The sequence below is a fragment of the Blennius ocellaris genome, assembly GCF_963422515.1.
Source record: "Blennius ocellaris genome assembly, chromosome: 6".
NCBI classification, from domain to species: domain Eukaryota; kingdom Metazoa; phylum Chordata; class Actinopteri; order Blenniiformes; family Blenniidae; genus Blennius; species Blennius ocellaris.
In genome coordinates, this window is record NC_137655.1 from 21,954,358 (window position 1) to 21,981,225 (window position 26,868).

The following is a 26,868-nucleotide window of genomic DNA, read 5'->3' on the forward strand; positions in this document are numbered from 1 at the left end:
AAAGTGGGCCCACTTGGTCAAATCATGGTGGGAAGACTTGAGCAAATACAACTTTAACCAAACAGACTGATTACTAAGGTTGGAGGCTGAAAATAAATATTTAACACCTGCATGGGTTATGAATAGGAAAACACGCATGTGGTGAGTAATTTATATGGGCTTGACTTGGGCAAACATGGTCATGATTCTTGTTTCTTGTGTTATTTAATCATTCTGACACTGTCTCTGGTTTCAGGCTCCTTGACTTCCCCTCTCTGTGTCTGATTTGTTTTCTGCTCTGATGTGCTTCACCTGTGCCTGAGTGTGTGATTGTCTTCACCTGGTGGGTAAACAGTATGTAGGGTATCTTCTGTTGTGTGTCTGTGTTGGTAGTTCTCCAGTCCCTCGTGCCACCGTGATCTCCAGTGATCTCAAAGACTTTCTGATTTTGGTTGTTTGGGGTTTTTTTGTTTGTTTTTTTGGTGCCGGAATAAAACGAGTTTCTGTTCCACCAATGGTGTCGACTGGCATCCTGAGTCCTCCTCTAAGCAAACCCTAACAATCAAAGTTACTGCTGTGAATTCTTCTCTGACTAAAACTGTGCTATCCACTGTACATACTATACAATGGAAACAGAACAAATCTTATTTGAACTTTTTGGGGGATACATTTTGTAATTTAAATGCCATTTGGCATGTTGGAACCGATTGGATGACAGGCCAGTTCAGGCCTGCAGACCATACGTTTGACACTCTTGCTTTATAGCAAACTGGTTATATTCAGATATATTAACAAGAGAGAGAAAATGAATGGCTATGCTGCAAATGTGTTAAAATAATTGTACCTCCTGGGCTTCAATTCATCCTCCTCTTGGTTGATGTATTTGACGCTGAGCTTATTTGTCTCTTTGCTGGACTCTGCAGACGGCGGCCATTTTTTTTCATTATTGTCATGTGAATGCTGTTAATGTTGAAAAGGGAACATCCAAACTGGTAAAAAATCCCAGTTCCCAGCTGCAGGATATCCTGAAAAGTCTGCACGTGGTCGGATTATTCTGGGATACATTAACTTGAGCTGTCAGCATCGTGATGGTCAAACTTCAACTGATTCTAGTATGTTGAGTCGGGCAGTCATTATGAAATTATTTTCCACAGTGAGCTAAAGGAGCAAGACAGGGTGAAGCAATGACAAAGTAATCCCAAACTGGTTGTGTTACAGCAACGTGCAGTTACCTTAAACATGTAAATTCAGGCACCTTTTTATTTTTTATATATATATATATATATATATATATATATATACCTCAACACATCAAAATGAGTGGAACAAGATTTCCGTCATGTTCCCGTTGGGATCAGATGGACTTTGTGTACAAACTACTGTACCGTACATCAGCTATGATTTAAAATGGCTTGGCTAATACCAAGATTAGGTTTCTGAATGCCAGTGAATGCGTGTACAGGACTCAGATGTCTAAAGGACATCGAAACCACATGCCATTCGTCGCAGTCATAGATAGCAACCAGGTCCATCCCCAGTCTGTTACATACAAAATGCAACTTTATTAACCTTCATGCCTCCATTCATATTAATATACATGTATATGTTTGAACTTATTTTAATTTCACAGCTCCATCCATATGAAAAATACAGAGAAAAAGGCAAAACACTGACTGGATACTTAAACAACTCTCGGAGAAAAGAAAAGTGTAACGGAAAAGAAAAAGACACCTGTTTTCTGAATTTTTGAAAAATACCAGGATTAAAAATTTGTCTTTTACAGATGTGGAATTCTGTGAGCAGAATCTCCCTTTTTGAAGCAATGCTGAGCAATATCACATTTATTTTCTCAAAACGGTAAGAATGAAAAGATCTGAATATATTTACACTACACTCACTTTACATAAATACAGGAACAACGATTACTGTACGTAATATCAGCAAACTTGAAACATAGGCATTGGCTTCACTACTTAAAATTTTTCAAAACCAGGAAATCAAAAGCAAATGTTACACAGAAAGTAAAATATATATCGAACTGATAGAAAGTGTAAGATCAGTTTTTCATTAACAAAGGCGTCACTGTTCAGTAGGAATCCCAGCCACAGGATCTTTTTTTTTGTTTGTTTGTTTTGTTTTGTTGTTTTTCCTGTGAGTAAGATTCCTCATTATCTTCCATGGAATCACTATGTCGAATTGATGTGCTGAAGCTGAAACGTCGAGAGGCCCTTGTAACTCAGTTTCATTCCCTTTGGAGGAAGTGACTTATTGCAAGCAAAGTAATAAATGTGTGCTATAAACAGCCTGTTAGAGTGTTATGGGAGGATGCTGCATTTGACACAACGGTATAAGGCTCAGTGCGAGAAAAGAAAAAAACCAAAAACGCAAAAAAAACAAAACAAAAGTTCAACATTAGAGGTCCGACTTGCATATTGTTTTTTTTTCTTTTTCTGTGCTTTATCCAAAAAATTCATGGTTCCTTATTTGAAATTCAATTGGAGCACACGTGTTGAAATCGAAACTCTGCACAGAGCAGTTTGTATTACAAGTTTGTGATATGAGGCACTATTCATTATTATTGCATAACTTTGACCCTGGTTACCGTAACAAAATTATGCTTCAAAATGAGGAAAGAGATGCTGAAGGGAAATACAATACACCCTGTCCTATGGAAACACCGTCTTCAAGTCTAATTGAATCGTTTTAAAAACGGGTGTCTTAAGGCATGCAACATCACATACTGAATACAAGAGTACATGTGTTGTTGATATGTGCTTGATCGGGAGAATTTCTTGTCCGGGAATAGCAAAATAGCAACACAGGGAATTGAGTACCTTTATATGGTCAATGTATATAAATAATTTGTAGATTATAGCAACACTGGTTCAGCCTTGGAAATAAAAACAACAACAAAAAAGAAAATGATTTGATCGTGAATTTTTAACCCCCCCCCCCCCCCCCCCCCCAAAAAAAAAGAAAACTGCTATATAACATCACATATGATAATTTACATGATGAAATACCATTAGCCCCATTTCACTGTATATCAAATTAGATAAATTACAGTCTCTGAAAAAAGACTTTACATGTATAAATGTATCTCCGGCACCTACTAATCAAAAGCCCTATTTTTCCAATGTATATACAGGCTGTAAAACTTTGTAATAAGTTTTTTTTTTTTCATCTTCACTATCACATATATTACAACATTTCAAAAGATCCTTTTTACAGAAGAGAAAGAGTTATATGCAATGACCAAGTGCCCCTCAATCATAAAATGTTCTAATACATTATAAGGTTGATAAAATATGATGACGATTATTTGTTTATAAATTGACATCTGAAATAAAATATTTTTTTGAAAAAAAAAAAAAAAAAAAAGGAAAGAAACGAAAAATCATACGGATAAACAAACAAGGTGCTGATATGCTTTTGCCAAAATGATAATACAACTGGGCATTATGACATGTGCACAAAATAATATACATAAATAATGATTACATACATTACCGTGGTGTGTTACGGATCAGGGAGGGCGACACACTCTGTGAGGGGACATTTCTTCATGGGTTTGGCTACTTTACTGAAAGTGAGACTGTTAAATTCAAGTGTGTGTGTGTGTGTGTGTGTGTGTGTGTGTGTGTGTGTGTGTGTGTGTGTGTGTGTGAGTGTGTGTGTGTGTGTGTGTGTGTGTGTGTGTGTGTGTGTGTGTGTTTCAAGGTACCATAATCAAAAAGGTTACCGTTTTCTTTTTACTGGCTTGGGTCCAATAAATGCATTTGGCAACACTATCAGATAACATGGGTTGCCCCGGGGCTTCGAGTTTATGTCTGAAGCTTTTACACGGCATCAAGAGCACTAGACATATCTGCAAAAAAAATAAAAAATAATTCATGTCTGTTCCTGGGACTATAAAAGGATATTTTTAATTTGAATTTGCTGATTGAGGTTAAGCAATGATCTCTAAGAGGTTTTTGTTTTTTGTTTTTTTTGCCAGTACCTGCATTTAAAATGTACTTTCACTCTATATACAGAGTTGTGAGCGAGTATGTGTGCAATTCCTGCATGTTTAAAGAACCAAATCGCTGGTAAATCAGACTGAAATCCTAGCGTATATAATCCGAAAGTGAGCACTTTTTAAGTGGATTTTGTCTGTGTGTGGGTGTGTGTGTGTGTGTGTGTGTGTGTGTGTGTGTGTGTGTGTGTGTGTGTGTGTGTGTGTGTGTGTGTGTTTGTGTGTGTGTGTGTGTGTGTGTGTGTGTGTGTGTGTGTGTGTGTCTGTGTGTTTTTTTCAGGCAAACCAAAAATGAAAAAAAAAAAAATGTGATGGAGGAAAATCAATAGCTGAGACTTGAGAGACTGTGCTGGAGCTTGGGATGGGGATGTCAGGAGGGGATGTGTGGTACAAGGGGAGGAGTCAGCCGGGCTAGAAACTTCTCCTTGGATATTGACATCAGCAAACAGAACAAAGGGGAGATTGGCGTTTCTTCTCATCACTTTGTTCCAGATATATTGCTCTTCTGTTTTGTACCACGATGCCTGGATCAGCCTCGGCTTACGGTCAAGTGCTGCCGTGCTGTGCAAAAACCACAACACACAGGAAAATAGAGCTGGATGGTTAAAAATAAAATAAAACAAAACATAACAGATACATTAGGACAGACTGAAAGTGTGAGTCTGTAAGGTGCCTCTTATTTTTTTTTTCTTCACATACTGGAAATCTCCTCTGATTGTTTCAAAGTTCACTGTACATGAGGGGTTGTATTTTTCAAACATGAGCAATAAGCAGGCATTTAAAAGAAAAGATTCAATAAAGAAAACATTGTCTTACAGAAAGTATATTTATCCTTTAAGATTGCACTTTACTGATTGCTAATCACAGCTCAAAATCCACCAAAGATTTCTTCTTTTTAAGAAAAATGTTTGAAGAGGCTCAACATAAAGAACAGCGCTGATGAGATTTGTGAATGGATCACAAATGGAGTTGTTTTTTAGTTTTTTTCCTTTGCTGGTGTGATGATGTGCAAGTCCGGTTTCCATCATTCAAAATAAAGCAATTTGACGTGTCGATGAGGTTGATCCAATCTGGTTGCAGCTGTTTGAGTCACTGATGTTTACTTCTTGCTGGAGATGGAGGGGAAAGTGAAAGTCCAGCCCTCTTGTAGACACTGAAGACGGGACACCTCTGATCTATCAGCAGACTCCAGAGGGAAAGAAACCATCTATGATTAAATGGCGCCCTCTGCTGGTCTTCAATCAGACTCACAGGGAGCCACAGCAAAATAAAAATACAAATTAAAATACTGCCCGTAAACTCCAACAACGCCTAAATCCTCTTCCTGTGATCCGGTCCAGGTCTAACTTCTTCCTTCTCGTGCATCCATGAGGTCTTTCACATTATGAATGCTGGAAAATCAGCCGTTTCAACAATAATGAAAAGAAAGATACCAAAAAAAAAAAAGGACTGTTGCAATTGCATTTTTTTTTTTTGTCCAAATAAAGAGTGCGAGTTCATCTTAAAAATCAAAGTAACACATTTACGAACAGTGCTGTAAAAGACAGTTCCCTATTATACTCCAAACAATGACAATAAAAGATCCTGTTGTCTTTCTGTCCAACCCAGAGAGGATCCAGAATCACCCTGTTTTTGTCCATCCGTCTCCCCAGCTCCTCGTGAAGGGTGTGTGTGTGTGTGTGTGTGTGTGTGTGTGTGTGTGTGTGTGTGTGTGTGTGTGTGTGTGTGTGTGTGTGTGTGTGTGTGTGAGTGTGTGCGTGCGTGTGTACGTGTGTGCGTGTGTCCAAGCCAGCTGAAAAACATTCACAGGGAGATCCCGCTCCCCCGGCTGCCTGTGTGTGTGTGTATGCGTGTGTGTGTGTGTGCATGCGTGCGTGTGTGTCCCATTTCGCTCTCTCTCTCTTTCTCTCTCTCCCCCAACTCTCTCCATCTCGCCCTCTCCATCTCCCTCCCTCCCTCTTCCTCGCCCTCCACCTGCCTCACACCAGCATGTGCCTCCGTCGGTGCAGGGCCAAGTGGTCAGATCTGGAGAAGCTGCGGTCACAGTCTGCACATTTGAAGGGCTTCACCCCCGTGTGTTTTCTGTAATGCCTCGTCAGCTCGTCGGAGCGGGCGAACTTCCAGGTGCAGCCGTCCCAGGTGCACTTGTATGGCTTTTCCCCTGCGCAGGAAAACATTTAGGGAGAACCTCAGAAACATGTTTTAGTCTTTAGCGTTTTCTCACTTCAATCCTGCTTGAATATCTATATGAACTTATAATAACCTGTATTGACCTCAATAGATGCGCACATGTGTAATTGCTTTTATGAATTAAATCATCATAACAATCACAACAAATTTGTTTAGTGGGACAATTCCGGTGAAAAGATTACTATTTTGAAGTTAAGACACTTGCATATTTGCATATGAAGCTTTTAATCAACATTTTGCCCCTGAAAAATACATTTAATGCAAATTATGCATTACATTCTTTTTTTTTATAAAGAGAATGGATGAACATATTGTATCATTTTATTATGATTTTCATAATTATTTAACAAATCCTCATGACAAAAACGGGTCCAGAACCCTTCATCTGCGTTTCTTTTCAAAAAGAGTCCTTTTTGTATTAAAAATGAAAAAATCCCAGTATTGCATAGGAAACATATATTTATGATTAAAAGTGATATTTCTTGTGTTTAATAAAATATAACATCATTGTTTTCAAAAATGTTTTTTTCTGCCCTTAACTTTCCTCACTTCTGTAATCTGATTACATCGGCCTGTAATATCTGTACTGTGCCTTTAATCTGACCGAATGCTCCCATGATGCATCACTCATAGCTGAAATGGGCACAAGGTCTGTTTATCTTTTTTTTTTTTTACAACATGACAAGATAATCATATACATTTTTTTTTCCATTCATCAGAATTACTAAACACATATCATATAAAATAAGTGATTAAATGAAAAGTTTCCTTGCTCAAATAGTATAAATTAGAAGCATCTTTGGCTGTAATTTACAACATTTCTATTGGCAACACCACCAAACCTGCAAACATGGTGGTGAATTCCTTCTACAGTGCAGTCAGATGCACACTTAATGTTCCTTCATTTAAAAGGGAGGCTTGTTGTGTGATTCAAGTGCACACTTTCATTTTTGATTCACTGTAAACCGAGTAATGCATCAGGTCTTATCTGGTAGCAGAGTTTTACAACTGTCATCTTTACAGCTCTCTATAACGGCGACATACAGCAGAACATAAATCATCTAAAGAGCCATATGACTCTTGGCCTGTAGTTACAGTTTCCATGACTAATAATAGAAAGTTTAAATCCAGATTCACATTTAGGCCTTAAAATAAGTCAAAATGTTGCTTTGTGAGTGTTTCTGAACAGATGGTAGTGATGACAGAACTGAGAACCAAGTAAGAACTTAATATGTTATAGAATATATGATATGTATAGTAAGTTGACAATCATTGTATTGATCTTTGGGCTTTTTGAAATCATATTAAGTAGGTAAGTGTGTTTAAATACGTGCATATGCAAGGATTTAATTGATTCTCAGGTATGAATCACTTATCAGCTCGATAAGAAAAACGATGAAAATGTATAGTACAGAATCTTTACGAATGTTTGAACATCAAACAAATGAAATTCTCCTTGGGGTTTTGGGGGTTTTTTTTGGTTTTGTTTTATTTAATCATGTTCGTCTGGTGTCAATGTTTTCTTGTTATGAAACAGGTTAAATTTTAACTACACCAGTTCCTCTGTCCAGTGTCTGACTCTGAAGTAATTTCCAGTGTGACCAGAACACACACATCACCAGGGTTACACATTTGCAGGAACATTCCACCGAGTAACACAAACAGGTAAATGTCATCCCACTTAAGACTTGAAAAGACAAAAGGCATAATGCAGTGAAAGCAGGTAAACACACAGGCTCACTGACCTGTATGTGTCCTCCGGTGTGCTTTTAAATGTGAGCTTTTGGTGTACACCTTATTGCAGCCCTCAAAGTCACATCTGTGGATTCTTCTCTTTTTGGAATCGGGGGACTCTGACCTCCGGGGGCGCCGTATGCTGTCAATACTGAACGGGGACATGGAGCTGCAGGAGGGACAAACGGGAACCAACAGAGCGTGAGACTGTGGAAATAATCTATTTTGTTATTAGTGTGCCACTTAAAAAAAATAAATAAATCCTTAAGAAGCAGCAGCAGAAGTTAAAAATATTTGTTCAAAATACAAGAAACTGACCCCCCCCCGCCAACCAGAATATGAATAATGTAAATTATGTGAGCCAATCTGTTTAAATTCACCCACACGACTAAAACACTAAATACTACAATACCCAGAAGCCATTAGCGTTCCCAAGCGCCACAGGGTGACAGAATGAAGACATATAAAGAGGAGAGGAACATTGGTGTATTAGTGCAAGATGAACGATGATCAATCTATTAAACATACACTCCAGTTTAGTCAGATAATTTAAGGATCCCGCGACTGGAAAAGTTCATGTTCATGTAAAAATGATAATACAATAATTAGTTAAAAAGAACAATCTTACTTGATCGACATATAAATTATGCAAAAAGTTGCCTTTTCAAAAGTATATCAAGTAGAATATTTTTTTACCAGTCTATGTGGGATTGTCCCATGATGCACTGGTGTTCCCTCCAAGGTGTGCTGGCATAAAGTAATATAGAAAACTAATCTTTAACTAAGTGGTGCAGGGGCTTTGAATTCTGCCTCTAAGCAGGAATGTTCCAGTGTTCAGACCTGGTGGTCCTCTGGAGTGTGTGTGGTTTTTCTAAACCTGCATGGCTTCAGTTCACACTGAGCACTTTTCCTTACCCTGCAAACACACGCATGCTAGTTTAACTGGTGATAATGAATTGGCTGCATATCGAACAGCTCACTGCTAAAAGCCATACTTTCCTTAATGCATGTGCCTTTCGATAGGAATGTGAAACTGCTGAATCAATTTTGCTTTATAGGGCAACTTTATTAACAAACTAACTTTCCTGAACAATTGAATGAAGCAGTAAAGACCACATTCACTGTATTTTGTTTCACCATTTTGCAAACGTCTGTCTCTCCATTTTATTTGCTTTTTGAGTAAATCCACTTTCTGCCAGTTTGTTGCACTGAAGCAAGAGTGTGTTATTTGCCAATTGTCAAATATAAAAAGTGAACAGAGAATAGACAAGAACAAGTCCTACAATTTACACTGTGGGGTCCAGTAACCAAGGCTGATTGGGTCAGTGCTTAGTAGGTTTATTTTTTTGCTTTTTTAATCAGCACTACAGGGTGTATTGGGAAAATGTCGTGTTGCATGTTGGTCAAATCAGTACACATTGCTAGTAGTGTAGTCACTGCAGACAGAGTTCATCGCAACTGTTCATTATGGCATCTGAGAAGTATGGTGAGGGGTAAGACTAATAACAAACATAAGATAAGATAAGAAGGGAATTCAGTTATCACGGCAGTTCCACCTTGCACACAAGATATGCTCAACGTAATGAAGAAACATAAGTCATATTATTTATTGTCATCTAAAAACTTTAATTATGTTGACTGACTATACACTGGTGACAGTCACGGAAAATACTTTAAATGATAAAGGTCAGTGTATAAGTTATCTCTGCTGGTCCAAACACATCCATTTAAAGACAAGTAAGGACTTTGGATGGACGGATGGATGGACGGATGTTTCATGTAAGGCAACAGAACTGCAGCCTCACCAGCAGGTGGCAGTGCGACTCTGCTGTATACAACCGCCAAGGAAGCCGATGAAGTAAGAAGGCTGATATTCTTTTTGCTCCAATAATTTCATCAATCAAACGTTGAGGAATAAAGGAGTGTTATTTTCTCCATGTTGTCCAGTGAGGTAAATTATTTTTTTTTTGGCATCATCAATTAATCATGACATTTCCTCTACAATAGGTAATCAATATCAAAGGTGATTGTATAATATGTGTGTGTGCGTGCGTGCGTGTGTGCGTGCGTGCGCCCGTGTGCGTGTGTGTGTGCGTGTGTGTGTGTGTGTGTGTGTGTGTGTGTGTGTGTGTGTGTGTGTGTGTGTGTGTGTGTGTGTGTGTGTGTCTGTGTCATATCTTCAGTGAATCAAAGGCACTTTCACATCTCTTTACCAAATACACTGTGGTGCACAGACACAGAGGAAATGAGCAGGAGCAAAGTGCTGTGGTCCCGGGTCAGCAGTTCACGTCTCACCCGTGATTGTACCAACGGGCACCTTCTCCACAGCGATCAACTCATGACTGCCACACTCACACTCAGCAAACTGGCAGAGAAAAGGGAGATAAGGCAAGGACGGAAAACAAGAAGGTCTCTGTTGACAAAAACGGAGGAGGAGTAAACACCGTGGGGTATATCTAGCTGGACTCCGGAGCAGCAGTGACGCTTTTCACTGTGAGAAGCAGGTAACAGGGGTGAAGGGGGACACTGCAGGAAGTTAGAGGGCTGTGAAAGAATAGCAGGCCCAGCCAGACACACACACACACACACACACACAGCCCACATCCTGTCTGTCTCTTACCATTTGTTAAAAGCAGACTCAAACACACTTCACACTCATGATCAAGTCTCACACACACACATATATATATACCTCCGCCAGGAGTGTAATAAAAAAACTAAAAAACCTCACACACGCAGAAAAACACTCATACATGCAGATCACCTGTTACTCTTGGCCTGCCGCCAATCTGAAGCTGTACAGGAAATGAGCACACGGGTCAGATATGAAGTGAACTCTGACTCCCCTCTCATTTCTCCCTTTGTTGTTCTCCCACTGTATAGCGCTCGCTCAGCAAGCACCAGAAATACCACGCTGCAACGTGATGTCAAAGCAGAGTCATAGGTTAAAAAAAATCTAAAATTCGTAATGAGACTGAGGGATTCGTTACGTGTGTGTGTGCGTGTTTGTGTGTGTCGAGCAGAGCCAGTGGAAGCACTTGGTGACGGGGGTGTTTACGTGGACTAACTTCATCATCGTGAAATGAATCCAACAGCTTCTAAAACAAAGAACAAGCAACATCATAAAATATCAATGTGATTCACCTGCTTTCCCCACTGCTGGTGATAATCCCGTCGTCATTAAGGTTCCATTTCAGGAGCTCAGGGACAGATTCCTGCTTTAATCAGTTACGGGTATTTATGAGCATTCGGGGGTTTTCGTAAAAATTCTACAAAGCGAGAAAAACACCGGTCCTCAACATGCGAAGAGTCGTTACATGCCTCGACACTCACCATCGAAACAAAGCTTTAACATTGATGGATATCTCAGTCCACTCAGACGACATTTTAATGGACCCGGCGAGAAAATCAAGCCACAAAAGAAAAGTAAGAAAATGCAGTGTGAGTAATTGAAATATCACCATAAAAGTGACAGAATAAAAAAAAAGCAGGATAGAGAAGTGAATTAAAGCGGCAAGATGAATAAAATGGAACATTTAATTTCTGAGTCTATGCTGCAAGTCTGCGCTATAAGAACTCGACTTGAACGCCATGTGTTATGAATTACATGGATTACATCATTGCTTTGAATGACCTCGCAGAAACTTTTTATAGAAATAGAGACGGACAATCGCGTACACTCACATCTATGGTGAGTGACACCCTCCGTCTTCTACATCACTCCATCTGGCACAGGGCCGCTGAACCCGGCTAACAACGGGTGAAGGGGTAAAGCTTCACGGGGTAAAGCTTCACACACGTTCACGTCTATGGGGAATTCAGAGTAAGCAATTCAGCTCAAATGCAGTTTTTCGGACTGTGGGAGGAAACTGGAGTAGATTCAAACACACACAGAGCTCCAGAGCACCAGAGGCAACCGCCCTCCAGTTTAAATGAGAAACAATGCCAGCTGAGAGACGGTTTCAATATTTTATTTCATCAATTTACTTGGATAATACAAAATATAATTTCCAGACTATAGTAACCCAGAGGAAACCGGAATTTATTTGGATTTTATGCTTAGAGAGCAAGTGAGTGCTTCTGCATCTTTTTCCCTAAGATAACCGTAACGTTTAATATCTGGTAGTATTTTAATATCACTGTCTACTACTGTCTACTGTTCTATTTATCTCCTTTCTGGGAGTTTCTAAATATTGTGAATGATTTTGTTGTTACGATTGAATGAGAATATCGGTAAATCCATATTTTTAAGGTTTCACTTTATTGTTCATTGTTGGTTTCTCCCTAAAAACATTGATTACGTCAAAATATGTCAAACTACGTAATTGAGACGTTTTAGGAATCTCCAGGTTTATATTTTCATGTCTTGACTGCAGCTAAATACTGTTCCATGATCAAATCTGTCAGTCTGTCCTGCTCATCTCAGAAGATGCTAAAAAGTAAACTTCTATTTATATCAGCAGAGTGACTGTGTGTATAAATTCACAGCTGTCTCAGCCAGCCAACGTCTGTGTCGGGATCAGCTGGTTCACGTTTCAGGTAGGCTTCGACATGAAGATGATAGAAAAGTCTCATTTAGAGGGACGAGACTGAGGATGCAAAAAGAAGTAAGCAGATATAAAAAGCACTAACAGTAACTCTTTACATCTGTGAGGCCAAAGCTCACTGTGTTGTAGTTTGTGGGTGACAATGAGTGTGTTGTATTTCCTCATGAGAGGCCAGAGGCGAACTCACACTCCCTTGAACCCTGAGTCACCGCGACATTATAGGCGGCATGAAAGAGTGTTTGTGTCTCCTAAAAGTAGCAAAGGCAAATAGGAAGTACAGATGAGAACGATTTCAAACGGAGTTGACCTCGGTTTCAGTTCCTTTCTTTCCCTGCTTTTAATCCGCTCTTCATCCACCGCTCACCGCAAGTGCGAGAGAAGGACAGGGAAGCGGGCGGGGAGCGAGTGTGCGTCCCCCTGTAACTGGGATTTCCCACAGTACAAATACAATACACATTTCTCTGATGGCACCGGGGTCACAACACTGGTTTCAGCACAATGGTGGCTCTGCCTGCTCAAACAGACCCTCGGCAATAATGGAATTATCAAGACAGTGTGTGTGTGTGTGTGTGTGTGTGTGTGTGTGTGTGTGTGTGTGTGTGTGTGTGTGTGTGTGTGTGTGTGTGTGTGTGTGTGTGTGTGTGTGTGTGTGTGTGTGTGTGTGTGTGTGTGTGTGTGTGTGTGTGTGTGAGAGAGAGACTACCCACTGGGCATTCCTGTACCTGTCCGAAGATACCACCTCTCACCTCGCCCTCCTGCCCTCCCTCCACCTGTTCTGCTCTGTGGCCCCGGGGCCCTTGGGGACCAGCCAGACTTCAGCAGAGACAACCCTTCCAACACAAGCCCCTGCCCCCAGCACAGACATGCACGCACGCACACACACACAGACGCACACACCTATCCCTCTCACCGCCTTCCTCTTTTTCAATCGCACTCTCCCACAATAGCCTATCCACAGGTCCCCAGGGAAACGCATGAATATGGAGGAGGCTGCCCAAGAAGCACATGATACACACACACACACACACACACACACACACACACACACACACACACACACACACACACACACACACACACACACACACACACACACACACACACACACACACACACACACACACACACACACACACACACACACACACACACACACACACACACACACACACACACACACACTCTCTAACTCTCCTTTCACTCATTTATTTATATATGGATACCTGGATTGGAGGCTGCAGGCACTCCCATCCTCCGCCCATACACTCCTCTGTGCTGCTCTGGATGACTGCTTGTGTAAATGCGCTGCCAAATTATATAAAGCGGTTCTTTCAACACTCACAGTGTACACATTTTAATGAAAAGAAAAGAAATATAGCAACACAGTGGACTGACATGTTTATAAGTCGGCTTCTGTTGCAGTGCAGATGTCCATAGAGTGCATGTGTTTGTGTCAATACAGAATGCACATTCTTCCTCTTCGCGGCCAAACCAGCGTGTAACTCAAGAAGACTACAGACTGCTTTGTTTTTCACAGACAAACATGCAAGTCTGTGTTCCTGTTGACAATGGCTGACCTCCTTCTGGAACCAGCTGTTCTGTCCACTGTGCGGGAACACGTGCATGCATACAGTACAAACAGGCATACACCGGTGGATTAATACTTACAGACTTGCACACATACTTCTTTCACATGCACAGTCGCATGCACAGCATGCACACTGGAGCACAGCTTCCACACAGCACAGTCTGCACTTTGCACACAGAGACGTGAGTGTGTGGGCAGGCCCTGGCAGGGCATTGCTAAGCCTGGCTGGTGATTTATCTCCATAGTGAAAGCTTGGGCAGTGAAAGGTTGGGTCCTGCCAACCTCTGTTCTCCTCTGACCACCCGGTACCCACGTGTGGCACTCTGGGGCACGCCTGTCCCTTTCAATAACCTGCACCGAAACCTGAGACCTCCAGTGACTGTGTATATGTGTCTGAAACATGGCAACCCCTTCCCATTCTACCGAATTAGCATAGGAACATTGCTTCTTTTTATTATTTTTTTTCATTAACAGCTGACAAGTGCCAGTACAACAACTAATTACCTTAAAAAATAAACAAACAGACAAACAATACAATTGTCCACTGTGACAATGTTAGCTGGAGCATTACTGCCAAAACACATGCAAGGAGTTCAACTTTCGTCAGCCTCGTTAATGTGGCTACATCATTAGCAGGATTCTCACAGAGTCCTGGAATATTTTCCTTACAGTTAGTCTAAATAAAAGTCCTTTGGGTATTAACTTGAGTCTGGCCAGGCCGGTAGCTATGACTGTTCTGGGTTTTATGGGCAGTGTAGAAGGAGGACAGGGCCGAGCCAAATGTTTTCCTGCATCTGATTTGCTACGTCTGATCAACATACTGTAAGCTGTCATCCACTGGAGGGGAAGTCTTCTCAATGCAACCCAGATGGACTGGCACCACAGGAGTTTGATGTCTGTAGGCTGAACGGGGCACGAAGTATATGTGAGCCATATGCATACAGGCATATAGATGCGCACCCACACAAACACAACCGAGTGTGCTGGAGCAAAAATGCATAATGTTTAGCTTTACAGCAGGTCTGATAAAATGCTCTGATGAAGGGGATCGGAACATGTTTGTGGACCTCTGGAAAACGTAATTGTTCATGTTAAACCTACTCTTAATGGGAATGATAAGCAATGAAATGATGAATTGAACGAAAGAAAAACTGCAATGAATATGATTAAAATTTAAAGAGAATACTCTTTAGTGCCCTTGAGCTGGACCGAGCGCCTTGCATGGCGTGTGTGTGAATGGCTGAATGTGATTAACAATGTAAAGCACTTCGGGAATGCTCAAGCTGTGGAAAAGTGCTATATAAGTCAAATCCGTTTTGCATATAAATTGTAATAACCAAATATTTACCGTTTAGTTGAGTTATGATATGAGGAAATGTTACGAACACAAACTTGTTATCCTAATAATAACAAATTAAACAATTTATAGGAAGTTAATACATTCGCTTGCTGGTGCTCTCCCCACAGTTTTTTTAAACGTAACTGATAAAACTGCTATAAATAGACACACATTGTTTCTGAGAGGTTTTTTACGTCAACGTAGAAAAAGTCAGCACAGACATTTCCCAGACACATGTAGAGATTAGGATACTCACTCTTGAACAGCGCGGGCTATAGACAGCGCAGTGGAGCCGGTCTCATTAACACTGTCCAAGGTCACGTTTGGCAGGTCATCGTCATCACTGTCACTTTTGATCTGCCTTGGTGACAGGCCGTTGGGGTCTGTGTGTGCTGCGAGGATGGGACACAGACATGGGAGTCAGGCACATGACACTGGAGCTGCTGCAGTAAACTTATAAGGCATATCACATTATGTGTGCTGGAGAGTGTGTCTAATGGTTATCAAATGATTACCTCCTCGTAATTAACACTTCATAAAATTCCTCCCAGGAGGATTTTATAATGTTTTTGCCTCGCCATCAGGAATCTAGCCCTGTCACAAACTGTCATTCATTCATCTCTGTATGTGGTTATTCAGTTTGATTGACAGTCCTGAGAACATCTTGGCACAAACGACAATGAGTCATGACATCATATCCAGTAACTGCACACTCACAGAGGAGCAAAGGGACACGAAGTCACCAAAAGTTTTTGTCAGCCCTGAACTATAGAGAAACAAAGGTGGGTGGAGAACTGCCCGGTCAGGTGAGTTTGTGTAAAAATAGATTTTGTTAAGTGTGAAAGTGCACGTTCATGCATTAGTGAAACTCTGGCTCAGCATATCTGCAAAATAATTATTTCATTTAAAGACAAACTAGGTACATGAACCGCTTAAAAAAGAGCAGTACACTGGATTTATTATAGGAATTGACTTCATATTAAACTAAATAAAACAGTCTTCACTAAAACATGGTTGATGAGCAAATATACCTTTGTGAGTGAGTGGATTAATTTTTGTTTCCTAAGATACTCAACGAAGTTTCATCTTCGACACAAGTTGTGGCTATTGTCTTTTGGACAACTCTCCAGATATATTGCCTGAGCCTGCAGCCGTTCTGTCTTTGCTGTCTCCATGGACACAGACTGTGAACATCCTGAACAACTCGAGAAAGGAGTAAAAAAAATGATATGAAAACCTGCTGGAGACAAAGAAAATGTACTGACAACACACATTGGTTTATTAGATAATTCAGTATTTAAGAAAACGAAATAAAGAATAGACCATATAGAAGCAACATAGCTATGATTACATGGCTATTCTTCTTTTTCCGAAGACTGGACATACTGAGATATAACGGCATTTTCCTCTCAGGTCTGCAACATCCCCATCTACTGTAAGCCGAGTGCTTTTATAAGCTATCAGGACTTCACCTCCTCTGCTCTCTCAGCTGAGACTGTGGCCATAATGGCCCATAATAATGGTCTAGAGTTAGGAGCAGACATGGTGTTATTACTGGAGGGAGGGGGGCAGAAATAATGCTGCAACTCTGCTGGAGCTTTTGCTTTTAAATGTTTCCATTGTTGCCGTGTAGTAGCAAAATGTAGACTGGCCACCAGCTCGCCTACCCTATGGAAAACCTGTAATTAGCTCCAAATGCATCGTGTGTTGAGAAAGAGGGTATTTTGAACAAGGGACACAAAGGAAGAGTGGTGGAGAGGTGGGCAGAGCACTGGATTTCTTTCTTTCTCTCCTGTTGTTTCCAGTCAAGCCCTGTTTCCATGGTAACCTTCTGCCGGAGACAGGGAGACAGCAGTGAAAGAAAGGGTACCCGCCCTCTCTTAAAGAGGATGGCCAACCTGTTTGTATGTGTTTATGGGTGTGCGCTCGCATGGGAGAGTTGGTATGTGTTTGCGTGTTTGAGGACTGGAGTGTTTTTGTATCTGTGTTAGGAACTTCAATAGGCACACGAAACTTCTCATGGGCGGAAAGTGGTTCAGTTGGAGGTTTGCTGAATGTCAACAGCTCTTTCATTTGCCTACCATAGAATAGAAGCAGTGGAAAGAGAAAAGGGATGCTGATTAGCCATAACATTATATCCAGGCAGGTGAACTGACTGACACTGATGATCTCTTTATCCTGGCACCTGTTGGAGGCCGGGAAATGTTACCAAGCAAGTGGACATTTAGTTCTCAAAGTTGACGAAAAAGAAGGCGGGGGGAAAGAAAAAGGAAGCATATAAAGATTTGATTTAATTTGACAGACCAGATTATAATGGATAGATGACTGAGTCTGCGTTTGCTCCACTGGGGTTTAGAATGGTTTGTGTCTCACAAAAGAATAAATCAGCGATGGTACCATAGGTGACCAAGGTTCGTTGAGGGGCATACTGATACAGGCGCCCCGAGTTCAAGTCCAAAAGTTAAACTGCTTTGTCCCAAACCGCTGCATAAAAGTCACCAGAGGTTATTACTATTTATGGCAGAAAGTTGACAAATTACAAACACAAATTCTTGCACATGTGGCTGCGAAGCAGTCAGAGTCCTGTCCAGCCCCAGGATGAACAAAACTGGACCACAGGGCAATGAAAGAAGTTAGTCTGGTTTGGTGAATCACGTTTTCGATCACGTGGGTGACTGGGTGTGTGTGTGTGTGTGTGTGTGTGTGTGTGTGTGTGTGTGTGTGTGTGTGTGTGTGTGTGTGTGTGTGTGTCACCTATCTCAGGGAACCATCGAACCAGGATGTACAACAAGGAGGAGGCAGGTCAGTGGAAAGAGCCTGATCATTTGAACAGCCTCCAGTCTAACAATGCATGTGGGTGCCTATTAGACACAAACCACCTGCCAAAAGCACTGTTGCAGATTGTTTACACGCTTTCCTGCAGGATGGAGTCCCGCCACAGAGCAAAATGGTTCAGGTGATGGTTTGAAGAACACAACAACTAGTTTGAGGTGTGGATTTAGGATCAAACTCTCCAGAATTCAGTGAAACTGAGTGATTTTTTTTATTTTTTTTATGTGCTGGACCAAAATGTTAAATCTGTGAAAACCTCACCATGGTTGGATGGGTCAGGCAGGGGTCACAATGTTATGTCTGATGGGAGTAGATAGTGCAGGACTAAGAAACATGCCACGTCCAAAAAGAAATATCTATCTTGTTGCACTTTAAGATAAATCACTCCTTAAATGTTCTGTTTGTCTTCGGGTTGCTATCTCATTAAAAGTAACTGGATCCACCACACCCAACATTTAGCACTTTTATGCAGCCTGTTCCCTTTGGGTTTGGTGCCTTCAGAGTTGGTAGAACATGGGCCGTGTCTATGTGTTTGTTTAAGTGCCACCCATCTTCAATATCCATCCACGCCCTCTTATGCAAGTCTTGTTTTTCCTGTCCTTCCTTCTTTCCTCTCCTCTCACTGGGAGCAGACATGTAGCACTTAAAACACCCATCTCTGAGGACAACCCCACCCATTCCAGAGAGCATGCTCTAATTGCACATCTCTATTTGTTTGTTTGTATGTCGGAGACATGCAAAGGTTTGTGAGTGAGCTTAAGAAAAGCACCTTTTTTTTTGTACAGCCAACAGTTGCCCTGTGTGCAGCTCCAACTTGGCCAGAAACACCTACTGTAGGCTCCTTTCCAGTGGTTGGCAGTAAAACCACACCCAGAGAAAACCAATAACACAGTCACAGCAAGGCCAGAGAGGACTAATAGTCAAACTACCCCAGATGTTTGTTCCTTGATAGAGGAAAATATACTTCCACAAGAGTCCATTACGGCACAATCTGTAAACCTTATCTTACTCTGAAGGGGGGGCATGGTGAAGCTTTAAGCTATCTCTGAGAGCATGTGCACAGACAGCCTGCATTCACAGCACTGTGTCTGCACATTCTTTGACTCAAGACAGTACAGAACATCTGGGTCAACAGTTCACTCCTATACACAGCATGTCACAAGGATGTCTCCTATAGGTTCGGAAGAGTACGGCAGCCAAGTCAAAGCTGCTTAATGTCTGTTTATGTCGCTCATAGTTTATCATCCAACAAAAGAAGCTGAATAAGATGAGGGGAAATTATATCCAGTGACTAGAAAAAGTCATGGAAACAGTTGGAATTTCTGCGTTTTCTTCAGTAATTGGCTTAAAATCTTATCTGAATTACTTTGATGTTACAAATACAGACAAACACAAAGTGCCTAACTTTAACAATCATAATATTTCATGTCTTTTTTGAAGATATCCATTAAAACATGCAGAGTGCACAGAGCTTTTATTTGCCACTTCATTTTCTGTAATGGTTCCCAATGAAAGTTTTATGGCACTTCGTTTTCACCTGTTAGTAACAGTACGAGTTGAAGTGCACTGTGATGGCTGACTAGTTAAAAATATCTGTCTGTTTTAAGTATTTCATGGAGAACAATTTATTTCTAATGAACTATTTTATAAAAGGTGGAGCACCTTTCTATGGAGGATGGCCAAATCAATTTGTTTATGCTATAAAGCACACCAAAAAGAAGACTATATTTCAAAAAGCCGTGCGCGATAGAGCAATTACTTGAAATATACATTTTATATAAATATAACAAATATGAGATGTTGAAAGTGCAGCAGTTTACTATATTAGGGAAATATTAGAGTCCTTTCAAAATTGAATGGCAGTGATATGGTTAAAATAAACTGTTGAACGAGCATTGTGTAACCAATAAGGTTAATTGGCGACAGGCCAATACCATAAGCCTTTTGGAAAGGCATCAATGTTCAAACATAACAGTGTTGTGTTCGTGTGTTAAGCAATATCAGGAAGGTAACTTAAGATAAAAATGTTCCTCAACTGAAGAAATTGGAGAGATTTTAAAGATCTTACTAAAGTACATTATATCATCAAACACATTTAGAGGAATTGAATATCTCTTTGTACACACGTGACAAGGTCAAGAGTTAAATCTGAATCTTGTAATCTGCAGGCCCGGAGGCGCCAAATAATTATGTACTGGGAAATCACAGCTTGGGCTCCAAAACTCTTCCAAAAATCATTGTCTGTTATCACAGATTTTCAAGCAATTTGCAAGTACTTCAGTGCTCGTGTTAAAAATGTATCTAAGGACGCCATATGTCTTCTAAAACATTTGACCACACAAACACGAGATGCTTCATAATAAACCCGTCGCAACTTTTCATACACGTCTAACTGAATTCCTTGTTTTCATGAAACGGTAAAATGTTTTACTTTTATCATCTTATTTTCCGTCTGCTTCCGTCTATGAATGAAGCATCGGTTTATGAGATTTCGATGCACCCTGTTTTGAACCTTAATAAGATCTGAATTGCAAATTAACACTTGCTCGGTTATTAAATCAGCACAGTTATAGTGTTTCCTCCAGACCGCAATGAAAGAGGTTAAATCTTAATCCCAAAATAGAAAAGGGTCTCCACATGGAGATGGGGGAAGCTGTGAGAGCGGGGACTCACCTTTGCCCTGGCTTTTGGCCTCGTCCAGCAGAGGTAGCATGATGGCGTTGTTGAGGCTGGAGGGTGAACGGACGGCAGTGGTGTACATGAGGGGCAGTGACTGCACCACAACCGGGATGCGATGAACATGGCTGGTTAGCTTCCCTGCTCCTGGCAGGCTCAGAGGACTGGATGGAGGCGGTGGCACAGAGTGCAGGATGTGCAAATAGGGCTGACCTCTCACCCCTGCTCCCGGGGCGACCAGAGGGCCTGGCGTGAGCACCGATGAGGCTGAGGTGATGACCGATGGAGAGGAGGAGGACGACGACGACGACGATAAAGAGGACGGAGAGAAGGCGGATCTGAGAGGGGACAATGAAGAAGTTGTGGTGGACGAGGAGGAAGGGCGGGGCTTGTTGATTGACAGGTCGACGGGCTCAGTCTGCGTGTGGAAGTGCAGGTCGTGAGCGAGCAGGTCTTCTGGGGGTTCAGGTTTAACTCTGCTGAGGAAGAAGGGGACGCCGTCCATTGCAGAATAAGGGCGCACCTTTGGTGACTGTGGAAGTGAGAGAAACATTCTTGTTATGTCTCAGTGAGTTTTAAAAAAAAATCCATCCACACATACATGACACACAGGAAAGATGAAACTCGTTGCTGAAACCTGTCCATCCGAATTCTGGAGCTGATCCAAACTGACGATGAATTATCTTATTCAAAATACGTCATACATGATTATACATGCAACCATCCGTCCATCTTTTATACCACATTATCCTCTATACGAAGGCAGGTTACACCCTGGACAGATCACCAGTCAGTCACAGAGCAAACACACAGAGACAAACAACCACACCCGCTCACATTGTGACCATGGGGCAATTTATGAGCTGAGCAACCAATTAAGCTTAAGTGCATGTTTTTAGGAGGAAACCGGAGTACCTGGAGCAGAATAAACCAAGCAAAGGCCATAAAGAAATGCTCCAAACCTGAACTCAAATGGAGGAACTGCTGAAAACAAATGTCTAAAATAATACAAAAATGTCGATCCAACCATCGTCTATACAACTTTTTACATCTTAATGGACACTGAAGCTAATCTCATCCAACAATGGGTGACGGCAGGGTACACAGGTCACAATCTATCAAAGTGCAAACACACATTCACGCATAATAGACATTTGTGAACAGAGCAACCAATCAATCTAAAATGTTTTTGAAAGAAACTAGAGCAGTTGCACCAGAGAAAGCCAACATTATACTACAAGCAGTGAATTGTTGAGACCAAATCTAAAAATGTCTTCAAAATTCCAATAATGTGAACTCCCTCCAACCATTCAGCCCTAAAAATGATGAATTGGGGAATTGTCATGAAGGATCATTGCTTTGGTGGAAATATTCAGCTTGAGGAGCAATAATGCGGCGTGATAAAGTTGTGATGACATTTAAACAGAGGGAGAAGAAAGAGGCGGCTAATTTCCGTATGTTCATTCAAGCGTTCTACTCCTCCCATGAACTCCACTCAGCATGATGTCACGAGCAGGAGTAAAGATAATGTCTCTCACACTCGCCTCCTTTCAATCTTTCTCTTCTCTTGGCGTGGGTTGCTCACTCGCTCGCTCTCTCTCTCTCTCTCTCTCTCTCTCTGTCTCTCTCTCTGTCGTTTTCCTGTTTTCCATGACTCCCACACGAACGCAGCTCTCTTGGCTCCCCCTTGTATCTCTCCTAAATCTCCTTTGTGACGGTGGAAAAACATCATATGGGCTCAATTTCCTGACCGTCTCTCTCTCTGTGTCTCTGTGTCTCTCTGTCTCTCAGCGATGGGCCTCCTAAGGCCAACGCTGGTGGCTCAGTGTATCCCTCAACACATCTTTCACTTAACGCCGAGCAGACTGTAACACAACCGCCCCGTCTGTCTGCACAAGTTTCAGGAACCTGTTTACTTGGAAAAGATAATGGAGAACATACACGGTGGAGAAAAAGGACACTCACCCCCGCTACTATTTGTCTCCACGTACACCCAAACTTTGACCCTGCTCCCTCATGTCACCGTCGTTCTCGCGATGCCAAACTAAGCAGGCTGTGTGTGATGTGGCTCATTCCCGCTCGTTGTGTTCAGTGCGAGAGAATGCGGCGGATCCTCACACAGTGGAGCCTTTCTGAGTGCGAGTCACAGTGAAGGCCATCGGGGAGCGAGCACATCAGGATCGCTGCTAATCAAACAGGGGAGGCTCGTCAAAGACGAAGGGAAACGCTTCGCACACACCAACAGCAGCTGCAGCAGTCGCGAAAAAAAAAAAAACTGTTCTCCACTGTGAATATTCACCCTCACTTTTGTTTTTGAGACTCGCATTTCTTTCTTCTTATGTAATGCCGACCGAGTCGATCTGTGGTGAATTACGAATGTTTCTGACTGGTTTGAGTGTGTGTGTGTGTGTGTGTGTGTGTGTGTGTGTGTGTGTGTGTGTGTGTGTGCGTGCGTGTGTTCTTTTATGTAGTAGCCTACTATTTTTACTCCAGACTTGTGTACTCGTTTTCAGCCTACAGGAAATGTTACGACCCCATGAATCAAATAATGGCTTCATGGTGTTTAACCCTTTCTGTGTAGGAAAACAAACCCTGCCCCATGAAATATGCCCCATGATGACCCCTGGTCCTCAGTGGGGTTCAGCTTGGGGTCGCTGGTGTCAGGTCAAGACTCACAATGTGTTGAGGGCTGGTTTATGCTTTACCACCCACCCTGTATTTTCAGTCTTGGCCACACCTCATTTGAGAAACTACTTTTTTCTTGGACGACATTTGATTGACACGAAAAAAATTGCTTTTTACAGACATCAAACTTTTAACAGTTTTTTTGGGGGAAGAAGAAGAAAAGAAAGAAAAGGATGATCACACTTATTTTCCTAAGATGACGATATCATCGCATTTTCTTCATCTAAATGAACTATTTCGTTTTATTAGCAGTAAAGCTCAGAGACCCTTCCCGAGAGGGATTTACCATTTATAGCTCGTAGTTATAAAGTTAAATCAAGTGGAAAAGACTTTGAGGTTTCCCTCAAAGAATCAGAGCAACAATGCACATTTCGTCGAGAGAACTAATCTCTTTTCATAAAGACACATGTATACAATTAGGTCTATCAAAGTCAATAATAGGACAACGCTCAGTGGAAACTGTCACGAGGAGCCAGAGTGATAGTAAGGAGTGTAAGGTAGGGGTCAATTGGTTCATCAGTGGAGTCTAGACGTGAGCTAGAAGCAACAAATCAGTTCATAAACCAGACCCTGACAAGCATAAATGAAACATCCAGTGCTAATCAGCTGATCCGACCTCTGCAAAACCTCTCATCCTGGCTTATTGCTACAGGCCGTTTTGATGTGCAAATGAGGAGTTATTGGTCCACTAATACATAAAAGTCTGACTCTATGGATGAGGGGGAGCATGAGAAGTGTGTGAAGCTGTTTTCGTGGTCTGTGTTCACGCAGGATGTGAGCAGTTGCAGTTTAACTAAAGTCTGAAATATAGATCATGTAACACTTACCAGGAACATTTGAGAAAATAGTCTGTGGGTCACATTGATGCATAAACAGTTACCTATTGTCCACTGGGGTGATTGAATTACTCCCTAATGAATCTTGTATACCCTCTTTAACTCTGTTAAGGCTTGAGGGGGCTTCTATGTCTTCTATGCATACGTACAACATGCAAACTTCATAGAGAATAGATCTGAAACAATACAAAGCTATACCCTACAATAAAACAGCAGCAAGATAAATTCATTCAAATGCAGAACCTTTTAATCAACTACATATTCGGAACTATTGCTTACTTGTTTGTGGTTTTTATTTTCTGTTTTTGTTGCAACATTTTGGGTGGGGCGGTTGCGATAGGTATATTTATTTATTGTTGCAAATGAAAAAAAAAAAAGAATGGTCCCTAAACTGAGAAGAGGGATATTCTACATGTGAGTGACGTGCGACCACTGCACCAGGGATCCATTATGATTCAGTAAATTAATCTGTCAACATTACTTCAAAACAAACAAATAGAAATAACAAAAGTATTTCATCTTTCAGAAATACATCATGCAGATGAGTGTAGTCTTTGGAATTTTAGTGTGAACATTGTCTCACGCACAGTTAGAAGTCTCACATCCACCATAAACATCTATTTCACTTTTGAGTCTAACTTGAACATCCATGTAAAAAAAAAAAAAATCTACATTTTGCCATAGTGTTATTTTTCAGACCGTCCAAATTCTTATCCAATAGTGTGCATAGTTGTATGGAAATCTTAAGCAATCGCATTTTCCATGGAAAGCATGTCAAGAGAAAAATGATGAACAGAAACAGTCAATATGTCTGTTTGTGAGGTTAAATGTCATCGCAGTTTCCTCGCATCAGCTCCTGTTATAGCCTCTTTTGACACAGCCTTAGGCGACCATCCAGCAGCCTTTTGCACACGATCGCTCTGTTTCCGTTTGCTGTATGAGAAGTGAGTGTCACAGTCTGCCTGGAGCTACACGGCCTAAAGGCTTTGAAGCCATTAGACTTACTAAAGCTCACCTCCGTGTTTTGGAAATACTGTGTTTCATAGTCAGTTCATGTAGTTAACTCCTAAAAAAAAGAGGGGAAATATATGTGATGTGCCAACTGAAAGGATATTCAATTAAATAAGAAAACACAATGTCTTTAACTCTTGATTGGTTGATTCAAATAATTAATAACATAGATCAGAGGTGTCAAACTCATTTTAGTTCAGGGGCCACATATACCCCAATTTCATCTTGATTTGGCCGGACCAGTAAAATAGTGCCATAATAATCATTACATTTAAAGGTGTTTCATCATTGTGGCACAGAATATACATGATGAAAATGTCCATGTTTTGGCCAAATCAAACAACGACTACTGAAAATGACTACAATTGTAACTTAAAGACATTTTTAATGATACTTTCTGGTGCAAAATACAGAAACATAATCAAACAACTTGTCTTGTAATTATTGCATTTGGTCACTCTCTTTCATGGCAGCGTCACTGATCTCAGCTCAGCTCTCAGTATTTTGTTGTGTCCACTACACCGAAGACATTTGTTTTTCAAAATCAGTGTTTTCTTTGGAATTTTTACCATTTGGCCAAATTGGAGCCTGTTGCAGGCCTTATACTTGACAATGATGTAGATGATGTTTAATGACGGTGCACAGTAAAAACAAGTTCCAAAGTGGTAGCTATTGTAGAACAATTTCTAATTAGATTTTAAGGAATAGCATATTATGTAACTAAACGTTAACCGCAATTGCAAAAGAAGATGTTTGGTCAAATTTGTTATGTTTAAATTATAAAGAATTCTCATTGGTAATTTGATCGAATGTAACTAAGAAACTTTGTGCAAAGTGACCAACAAATTGTCAGGTTAACTGCATCATCAAGAGGTCTAGTTTTCAGATTAGACAACCAAAAATACAGGTTACAGCTACAGCTGGTTGCCATAATGAAACATAATTATAGCGACTCAGAGAAAGCAAAGTAAAAAACAAGATGCTAAATGTGGTTTCCTTTGGATCGCATGTTCTGTTCATATTAGGAAAAGAAAAACAAATTTTTCTTAGAATTCTTTATTACATAATTTTTTCTAAAACATTACATCTCCTTACCCAAAGAGAGACGTGATTGACAAAGTGAGCATGTTAGCTAATATAGGGAATTCTCAGATTTTATATTTTTGTTTTATAAAAGTGTGTTAATGTTAATGTTAATTCACAAGCTTTTTGAGCCAATTCAATTGCAATATGTGAAAATTTTGCGATATGGCCCGATCCTGAAAGCCTGTTTCTTTTGGCTACTTCTGTTAAGGATAAAAGCAAGGAAATGCTTGTGTAGAGAGGTTAAAACAAAGAAGTGTGTTGTGTTACACAAGAATGCAAAACAGAAACTTGGTTGCATTTCAGGGTCAGCTTTTCAAACATCTCAGCAACCAGAAATGGAAAACGTATGC

General features: G+C 40.9%; 1 protein-coding gene across 1 annotated transcript in view; it reads right to left on the reverse strand.

Annotated features, from left to right (window-relative positions):
* Positions 1 to 3,569: 3,569 nt before the first annotated feature.
* The window catches only part of klf12b (Kruppel like factor 12b), a gene marked incomplete at its 5' end in the record, with an annotated part of 42,511 nt that continues 19,212 nt past the window's right edge, over positions 3,570 to 26,868 (reverse strand). Inside the window, 4 exon segments of the mRNA XM_080498095.1 lie at positions 3,570 to 6,155; positions 7,930 to 8,087; positions 15,649 to 15,784; positions 20,898 to 21,432. Of these exon segments, the coding sequence (XP_080354221.1) occupies positions 5,974 to 6,155; positions 7,930 to 8,087; positions 15,649 to 15,784; positions 20,898 to 21,432 (1,011 nt within the window). The 3' untranslated portion in view covers positions 3,570 to 5,973.